The 10257-nt window shown below is 40.4% G+C and overlaps 1 protein-coding gene across 1 annotated transcript in view; it reads left to right on the top strand.

Annotated features, from left to right (window-relative positions):
• KIAA1328 (KIAA1328 ortholog) overlaps positions 1–10257 on the top strand; it is a 148432-nt gene that overhangs the window by 111903 nt on the left and 26272 nt on the right. Inside the window, exons 7-8 of the mRNA XM_009331558.1 lie at positions 5011–5696; positions 8528–8623. Coding sequence (XP_009329833.1) covers positions 5011–5696; positions 8528–8623 — 782 coding nt within the window. The remainder of the gene's footprint in view (positions 1–5010; positions 5697–8527; positions 8624–10257) is intronic.

Raw genomic sequence — 10257 nt, 5'->3', positions numbered from 1 at the left:
AGACAACTAGCAATTACAGTTCTTCCTCTGAGAGTTTTTTTACAGAGGAAATACAGAATGGCAGTGTCACTACCTTCTTCTATGATGTTTCCTCCTTCATTACAGTAACTTTTCAGTATTTTGAACATCCTTGGGTAGTTAAGATACTTCTGTTGGTATTTCTTTGGAATATTGTTTTGGTTTTGTCTAAAGTTAATAAGCAATTTAAGAATATCATTAATGTCGTTAAACCACGACATTTGCCCAGTGTATGCAAAGACCCTAGCTTTTGTCCTGAGTGGAAGACTTCTCAAGGTAATGATTTTAGGCTGTTTCTTAAACGTGTTTTGTACATGCAGAGCTACCAGTGAAATCTGTCAGGTAAAGTTAATAAGCAATTTAAGAATATCATTAATGTCGTTAAACCACGACATTTGCCCAGTGTATGCAAAGACCCTAGCTTTTGTCCTGAGTGGAAGACTTCTCAAGGTAATGATTTTAGGCTGTTTCTTAAACGTGTTTTGTACATGCAGAGCTACCAGTGAAATCTGTCAGGACCTTGCCTGTGTTGAGGTTGTAGGATCTGATCTGTTACTCGTTCATCCCTTGCAGTACAAAGCCCTGTGTGCTGGAGTCAGTCTGTAAATGTGTCTCCTCTGCCAGTGCTGTGAATTAACACTGCAGAGCACACAAGTTGCATTTAAGAAGAATTTGCAGAGATCATAATGCTGCGTGCATAAAACTGGTGCGCTGTTTGTCTGTTTGTAGGAAGTTTTAAGGACTGGATGTTTGTTTAAGCTCTGTGCTGAATCCCTGAGCAAAAGTTACTGGGATTGCAGTAAAGATTTCATAGAGCTCCCCACATGTCTTCCTCTTTAAACCCTTCTAAAGATTATTTGAATTATTTTTTAATATCTCCTTGTTTCCATGCAAGAATTTCACATCTGATCAAGTCTTATTAACTCCATATGTTGCAAGGAGCAGTCTGAGTTTGTTTGTTTGTTTAAGCCTCAGTTAAAGGAAGCTGTATCTTTAAATACAGTACAGCAAGCCTGGAAGAGCTCCACAGAGGGGAAAGCACAGCTGTTCCATCATGGTCTGTCATGGTTTCCATGTGTCCCGTAGGCAATATCTTTCTTAAACTCATCTTGTAAAATTACCCAATTCCTTATGCTTGTGCATCTTTAGACTCACGGTAGTAGGTAGGTCTTTGGAATGTTTGGTTGGTTTTTTTTTTGCTTTTCCCCTTCACCTGGCCTGCATCTTACAGATCTGTCATGGCATGCTCTGGTCTCATCTGATCCCTCATAAGTGTAAATGTCAGTCTGTCTTCCCTGCAGCCTCTACCATCCAGATGTAGTTTTCAATTAAAGCAAAACACAAATTGCTAAAAAAGTTGTTGACTAGCTTCTGATTCCCAATAGTTAATTTTTCTTTGGGGTTAGACCCTGCAAAGTACTGAGTAGCCATGAAAGGCATGTTGGAACTCAGTCTTCTGCCTAACATGACCTCCTTCTTCTAAAGGAATTAAAAAAACCTCACTCGCATCCAATGACATTAATGAGAATTTTCCCCCCTGCAAACATATTATAACTGTGAAATAACATTAAAGTTTCTTTGCCTTGTTATGAAGTCTTTAAATGTCAATGCCATTTCTGAGACCATCAGGGCAGATTTAATGGCGGCCAAGGTCAACAAATGCTAACTGGTACCTCTCTTTTAGGGCCTTCAGGGAGTCTTAATAGAGTCTCAGCCGTGAAGTTAATTTGCGATGTGGGCCTTTATTCTTAAACCTGCTCCTGATGATTATTTTGTACCGTCTTCATTCATGTGCATAGATTTCTTAACATTCTCTTGTCTCTTCAGTCAATAAAAGAAACTGCTAAAATAAAGAAATTCTCAGTTATTTCATCTTTTGAGTCTTCTTTTTTTTGTTCCTTTTTGCTTCTGTTTACGGGCTGTGGAAGGGGAGGTGTATGCTTTCTGGAGACCACCCTGAGCTGCCAGCTCTGATAGGGTCCTAAGAATATCTTTAGGTCTGCCACCTTCTGCTGTCACAGGAGGCTGGGAAACTGGCCACCTTGAAAGCCTCTTTCTGTTGGTGCCCTAAATGCTATTCTAGCAGAAGAAGGTGAGGAGGTGGGAAACAAGAGATGGCATGTAACCACAGGATTGTCTTTCTTTACCTTTTCTGTAATATTTCTTCCTGTTGCTGGTCATCCCTTTATGTATTACCTAATTTAGATTAAAAGGGCTTTGTAGCCTTTATTTGTCTAGAAAATACTGCAGACAAGGATGGCACGCTACAAATAATAAATAACAAAACTCTGTCTTTTTGGCAGCATGTTGCATTTCTGCTCAGTTGCCCTGCCAGCCACTCTGACTTTAAAATATTTAATGTCCTGCACTTTTCACCCAGTCCAAGCACCGGGCTTTCCTCAGACATTTAGCACTGACATTAATGCAAATGCCTCCAACTCACTGGGCCCTTTGAGGCAAAACATGACATCCTTGGCTTTCAATCACATGGCAGAGAGGATATATTTGTAACCACAAAATTGGAAATAATAAAATATCAGTATTCAGGTGCTAATCCATATTAATCTACATTCTGTGAAGTCTACAAGAAACTTGTAATTGGTTGTCTTGAAGGGCACCAAAATATATTTGGTATTTTGTTTATTTATAAAAAAGAATTTGAATTATACATATAAACACTGCATAGATTTGGATTATATCTCTCTTCTAATCATTGCTGGACACTTGCTTGTATTCCTGAGTTCTAGTGGTTTGGGGCTTGCTGATTGTCTTCCACTCTATGTGGACAATACCTATCTGTTGTAAGCGTTGCCAGAGTGCAAATAATACTTTTCTTTCCACCAGTGGATACCAAATTTCATAGAACCATAGAATAGTTTGGGTTGGAAGGGACCTCTAAAGGTCATCTAGTCCAACCCCCCTGCCATGGGCAGGGACATCTTCAACTAGATCAGGTTGCTCAGAGCCCCGTCCAACCTGACCTGGAATGTTTCCAGGGATGGGGCATCCACCCCCTCTCTGGGCAGCCTCTGCCAGCGCTTCACCACCCTCAGTGTAAAAAATGTCTTCCTTATATCTAGTCTAAATCTACCCCCGCTTTAGTTTAAAGCCATTCCCCCTTGTCCTGTCACAACAGGCCCTGCTAAAAAGTTTGCCGCCATCTTTTTTATAAGCCCCCTTTAAGTACTGACAGGCCGCAATAAGGTCTCCCCGAAGCCTTCTCTTCTCTAGGCTGAACAACCCCAACTCTCTCAGCCTTTCTTCAGAGGAGAGCTGTTCCATCCCCCTGATCATTTTCGTGGCCCTCCTCTGGACCCGCTCCAACAGGTCCGTGTCTTTCTTATGCTGAGGGCTCCAGAGCTGGACGCAGTACTCCAGGTGGGGTCTCACCAGAGCAGAGCAGAGGGGCAGAATCCCCTCCCTTGACCTGCTGGCCACGCTGCTTTGGATGCAGCCCAGGATACGATTGGCCTTCTGGGCTGTGAGCACACATTGCTGGCTCATGTCCAGCTTTTCATCCACCAGTACCCCCAAGTCCTTCTCGGCAGGGCTGCTCTCCATCCCTTCATCCCCCAGCCTGGATTGATACCGGGGGTTGCCCTGACCCAGGTGCAGGACCTTGCACTTGGCCTTGTTAAACCTCATGAAGTTCACATGGGCCCACTTCTTGAGCTTGTCCAGGTCCCTCTGGATGGCATCCCTCTGGTGTGTCGACCGCACCACTCAGCTTGGTGTCATCTGCAAACTTGCTGAGGGTACACTTGATCCCACTGTCTATGTCATTGATGAAGATATTGAACAGTCCCGGTCCCAATACAGACCCCTGCGGGACACCACTCGTCACCAATCTCCATCTGGACATTGAGCCGTTGACCGCTACCGTCTGGATGTGACCATCTAACCAATTCCTCACCCACCGGACAGTCCACCCATCGAATCCATACCTCTCTAGTTTAGAGAGAAGGATGTTAGAAAGGTTTCTTTCCCTGCTAAACCACTTTCACTGCAGTGGTTTTGTTATCTTTAACGAACCAGGCTTCTGTAATTAAAACAATTAGATCTTTGTGAAAGTTCCCAAAGGCTGCAGAAGCTTAAATTCAGTATGTTATTGAAATTGATGCACAGGTCTAGCAAAAGAAATGCTAGTGCCTGATTCACCGCTGTTCTGATGTGCATAAAAACTCAAATGCTTAACTGCCTAGATGAACCATAGTGCAAAGGCACTCCAGGATGTAAGTAGGATTTTGATGGCTGTTACATGATATCCACGAGTATAACAAAACCACTAGAATTTGCTTGCACTGGGTTGATAAATGTGAATTACAATTGCTTGCTTTCTTCAGAGTTTTATCAGAGTATAATCACTTGCCCAGCTTAATTGAAAAATCACTTACGTTTATAGCTGAATTTTAACATGTTTTGTATTTAAATGACAGCTTTTGATGTACAACCATTTTTTACAGAAAGTAGTTGTTTTTTATCTGTGTTTCTGTAAAGATATTTCAAAAACTCTCTCAAATTTTCAGCAGTAAGTAATATCCCATTCAGTGCAAGGTGAAATGTTTTACATCAAATCTCCTGCTGTGTAATGGCCAATCAAAGAGTATTTATAGTGGCTGAATGGATTTTTTGGCTCAGTATTCAAAATTAAACATTTTCAAACATTAACATTTAATGTTTTTTACCACTCTTCAAGTTGATTTTATGTAACCCTAGGTGCTCACAACTACTTGATACTCTGGAGCGACTCATTTTATGCTGAGGATCCTGCAGGCAGTAGTTTTACATTTATTACACTTGTGTAGATGGAATGAAATGTAGATTTGATAGCAGATTTGTGTATGTCTTCTGAGAAGCATTTTCTCGGGTTTGGCTGTATGTCCATCAGCATGATGCAGCAAGTCTATTTCTGAGAGAACACATTTACCAAGTGAAATTAATAAGCAAAGATAAATTTTGGTAATTCACAGGAAATTGTTTCTCTTATTGCAGGTATCCAGTAAGAAGAGCTCATGCCAACAACCGTCTTTGGAGCTAGATGGTTCCTACTTGGGTATTGGGGGACCTCAAACTTTTTATAAGAACAGTAGAGCATCAAAGGCTGGAAGCCCAGCCCGTGTTGCATTGTCTCAGCCTTGCAGGAATAACCACGATTACAGGACTGAAACCCATTACAACCATCAGGAGTGTCTGAAGGAATATCCGGTAGAAAATGGCTTGCACAGAAAGTGTAACAATATGATTTCCCCAGCCAAGCAGAGGAGCCCTCACCGTGTAAAACCAGCTCAGGAGATGGACCAGAAAGCAAATGAATTTCAGAGTACATGCCCTCAGCAAGTGAGTCACGGTTGTGCCTGCAGGCATGTAGGGAGCTCAGGCAGCGTGCAAGAGAGCCACCATGTCAGCCAGGTACCTAGAAGACACTCTGGGCCAGTTCACAAAACCTGTGATTATTCTAGGTGCTCTCGAGTTTCTGGGCTGAATGACAGCGTGGACTCAGGGCCTAAAGAAACAGAGCAGGCTAAAAGGTTATATGAAGAAAGAAGGCAGAAGCTGCTTCTGCAGAAAATGGAGCTGGAAATTGAAAAGGAACGACTCCAACATTTGTTGGCTAAGCAAGAAGCAAAACTGCTCCTAAAACAACAGCAACTACACCAATCCCGTATGGATTATAACAGGTGATTTTGAGACTTAGAGTTTAAAAAAAAACCCTAAAATTTCTAATGAAAACATGGGCAATAATTAAAGTGGGAGAACGGAACTGATAAGATAGGCAATACCTGTGGCACAAATTCTCTCTAACTGATTTAGAGGAGAGGAGACTTTTTAGTATATTAGCATATACTGTTGGGAAACAGCATGACAGCTGTGGAAAACAGCAGAGGAAAATAGTATGTGGTAGAAAGAAAGGCACAAGAAAAGCAGTGCTAAAAGACTAGGTAGGATAAGAGGAGCAGTAGAAGAAAATGACTGGTTGATCTTAGTGCAGGCGCTTCAAGGAATATAGACATTTGGCAAGAGAGCAGTGTGAGCGTGGATGACATAGATGTGGCATTCCCGCTTCTTTCCTTGGAGAGGTCAGTTTTGAAGTATTGCACCTTCCTAGGCAGGGACTGGAAGAAGTGTGTTTTACAGAAAAGATGGAGATAATTTTTTATATATATAGAATATATTTTTTTTCCATATATATGTATGGAAAGCAAAGGCAGCCCGGTGTAGCAAGGACATTTTCTTTCCAGTGATGTTTGTGGAAGGGAGAATGCCAAGACTGAGGCAGAAGACATGCTTAAAACCTAGAAGAAGGGAAAGGCAATAACCATAGAAATATAGAATGTGGCTTGAAAGGCCCATGAGCTTCTTGCAGGAGGTGAGATAACAGCTTCCTGACAATGTGAATGGCGACTCTGGAAAAGAGGGAGAAGCTGGTTTATTGGTATCGTGTTACTAGAGCGGAGAGGAACAGTGAAAGGGAGCGGGTTAAAGCAAGTTGAATTAGCCAGTGTAACTCAGTTGCGTACTAACATTTCAGCATGAGGAAGGGAAAGCAATGGGGAAAACCTAGCAGTCTTTCAGAAGCAACAGGAGGTGTTTCACAAGGATGCTTATTTCGATACTTTTTTAATATGGCAATTGTGGACAGCATCCCGTAAGAGCCTGTGTTACATGACCCACTTCCTACATTCACGTATTATAACCACCATGGAGGAATATATCACTTTCTCTTCTTAATCCCAGCCCCCTGGTTACTTTTCAAACTCTAAAAGAGAATACTGTAATTTAGGTGGTCTTTTGTTTGTTGTCTTGGATTGTGGCTTACATTGCAAATAATGTGTTTATATGGCTTTAAAAATGCCTGTCTTAAAGGCAATCACAGTTGTGTGTGTGGAAAATGGCTGAGGTCACAAACAAAGGATTATGACTTCAGGTGAGAATTAAGTAGGAACAGATGGATTCTTAATCATCAAATACCTTAATTCTATGCATGCATCCCTCTAATGAAAAACAAGTAGAATATGAAGGACATACAGACTGAGGTTTTTGGTGTTTTTGTTTCTAATGGATATTTTTCAACATTTGAGGCACCATAAGCCCAGAAAAAAATGGACCTTAAATATATCTATAATGATGTGCTTGTTAATGCCATTATGCCTATTTTAGCCATTTTTTTTCCTGAAAAAAACTTCATGGTTTACAGAGCTCAAGTTACCTAAAAGAATTCTATGCAAGAAAATCATACAGGATCAATCTGACAACTCAGTATTTTTGTGATCTCTTTTCAGAGGTGCAGATGAAAGCACATTTGCCATATTCTCTCTAAAAAAAGCAACTAGAATATAGAGTGCTTGCTCTTAAGAAATACTCAGTCTCTTTAGAATTGAATGTTTGATATTTACAGGTTAGTATCTTGGGCGTTACAATTCTGTTTCAGTTCTAGGTGTATAATTCACTTTTGCACTTGATAACAGGGTAATTTTATATACTACAAACAATAAAAAATTGTTTAGCTAAGCTCAAATACACTTTGCTTCATTGTCAGGAGGCTCTAACCTAGTTTATCTCTTAACATAATGACAGTTTAAAAAACGAATGCAACAAAAATCCATTTCCAGATAGTGTTTATTTTTGTCTGTCCTTCTGCATGGGTGGAGTACTGGTTAAGGTCCATTCTGAGCTGCTGAAAGTATTGTCAGTGAATGACAAGTAAAAAGTCTGACAATTTGTAATTATTGGCTATTAACTCTTCTGCTCTTTTAGGGAAAGTATGAATTGATCCTTTTTTTGGCCACGCTGCATCATAACTACATTATAATATCCCACATTTCCCTACTTAGCCTCAAGCGAGCATAGTACTTTCAGTTTGCAGTTTCTCTCTATGTGAAATAGTTGCTCGGCTATCAAAAATGGTGTGTGTGCAGGGAAAGGGGCAGTTCAGTGACTCCTGATGCCAACCGCACCAGAGTAGACAAATACGGGTAAATCCTGGAAACAGGAATTTTATTCAAGTGAAAAGGGAGAAGTGCCTCTAATGTTGACTTTTCTATCTTCACTGGAGAGAAAGAAAAAGGTGGGGTAGTCTATTAAAAATGGAGCATCATCTGTGGGCCCATACTTTCAGGAGACACAACCATCTCAAACAAATTGTACATTTTATGCCGTTTACACACGATGCCTTTGAGCTCTGGTGCTGCTGGAGCTGTAAGCTGAGCCCAGCAAGGATGTTTGTTATTGGATACCGTGACCATTTTCTTAAGGGAGCAGGTGCTTGGAAATGAGCAAATGAAAATTTTCTAATCTTTTTCCCAATGGAAACCCTTAGAAGCAAAGGCACTGGACATAACTCAGCCTTTCAATACAAAAGTATATCTGAAAGTGTGCAAACAGTTGTGAAAGCTTCTGCATTTAACGTGATTAAGCACCCTGTTTGTAGACACACAGCTCACCTTTTTGTGGAGAGTTCCTGGTGTGATGATTTGACCAGCTGCAAAACCAGCTAACTCTGCTTTTTCAGGTTTAGAGGCCGCATACCAGGTTCAGAAGATGTGCCCATTCATGAAGCACCTGGAGAACTTGCTCTGATGATGAACGGCAACAGCATGGGGCTCAGGTAATTTCTCTCTTCACTTCTAAGTACTTCACAGTGTTGCTATATCTTCTTGACAGTGTGCTGTTGGCTGCCAAGTGTATTTGTTCATGTGTTTGTTTCAGATTAAGAGCTTTTTTCTGCAGGAAAGGTAAAATTCATTGGCTGTTGGCGTTTTATGAGTCAAATCAATAGGTATGCTGATCTGTTGTTACTCAAGGTTGAGGGGTTGACTTCCTGTAGAGGTCTGAGGTTTTGTGTGTCATCTCTTAAGGACACTAACCTAGCCCAGTGCAAAATGGAGTTTTCACAGAATCATAGCTTTTGTTCTTTGTTCTAGGTACTGCTTGTTATTTTTTCATTTAAGATCAGAACACCTCTTTAGTCTTCATTTGGACCTGATGTAAAAAATACATGATTCTTTAACTCCCAGATAGAAATGATCTTTTACAATTGGTGACAGTTACTTGTTTTTTAAACAATGTGTTGCACCTCTGCTGCAGTGTGATCAGAGCAAACTACCACTAAAATAACTGGAAGTAGAGTTAAGCCAATATTTAGCTCTTTATCTCAATTTTGCATGTTATTTAAAACTTTAATCAATACATTATTGTGTTTTCTTTCTGTCCCACCCTGTCGCATTTCCTGTTACCACTGGAAGAAGATTCAGGCTTATTAGAAAAGCAACAAATAAAAACTCTGGATTTGACAGGGTTTTTCTCCCTTTCTCATAAAGTAAGAGCTTCTTGTTGTCTGCTTTAATTATAGATGTTCTTTTGACCAAAGTATCCCCTGTTCGGTGGACAAAAAGAGCAGCTGTCCTTTGAATGGCCCCTTCCTTAGTGACAAGAGAAGACTTTAAAATAATAAGCTTTTCTCTCCGCTATGAGAATACTGGAAGTACTGTTAATTTATTTATAAACTAAGGGTCCAGTACTTTTTTTTTTTTTTTAACCTCAAGTGATATTGTATTTTATTTTTTTGAGATCCCTCTTCACTGAAAAGGGGTAAGACTTCTTTCTCCAGAATTACAGCAGTTATTAGTTTCTTTGGAATACTTCACTGCTTAACCAGGTGTTTGTTTGGCTGCTGTGAGTTACTGGCATATCCTCATTGTATTCTAATGCTTTTTTTGTTTCGTTTTCGCACAGACTGAAGTGATCAAAGTGTGATCACTGTTACAAAAGAGATAGAGAGTCATGATATGTTTAAGATGCAGTAGCATTAAGCCCCTTGGAGGAAAAATGTAACCTAGAACATCTGTAGGGCATCTTGGCAACAGTTTATCAAAAACCTGCAAAAATCTACATAGCCTAGCAGGGAAAAGGAGGAAAACCTGTGCCGTTAACAAAATGAGAGTTCCAGATTTCGAAAGGTTCCCCACCCGCTCTTCATTCCCTGGTTTAATTTACTGTAATTTTTCAAAGTTAATACATGTTTGTGCAGTCTCAAGTTGCCATGCCAGCTGGTTCCAAAGTTTGGCAGCAAAACACTTGGAAGTTTTTCTTCCTCTATGCCATCTTCAGTTTTGCAAAGGTTACCAGATGAATGCCCCCTAAATAATTTACTCTAATGTAAGGCTGAAAGAGGCTATGGAAGACAAGTCCATTTGTCTCTTTTATGCATTTGAATATGTAAGTGATGTTTTCTTCAGTATC

This window comes from Pygoscelis adeliae, unplaced genomic scaffold (assembly GCF_000699105.1).
Source record: "Pygoscelis adeliae isolate BGI_AS28 unplaced genomic scaffold, ASM69910v1 Scaffold68, whole genome shotgun sequence".
Lineage (NCBI taxonomy): Eukaryota > Metazoa > Chordata > Aves > Sphenisciformes > Spheniscidae > Pygoscelis > Pygoscelis adeliae.
Note: the sequence above shows the minus strand (reverse complement) of the source record. Positions and strands in the feature narration are given on the sequence as shown.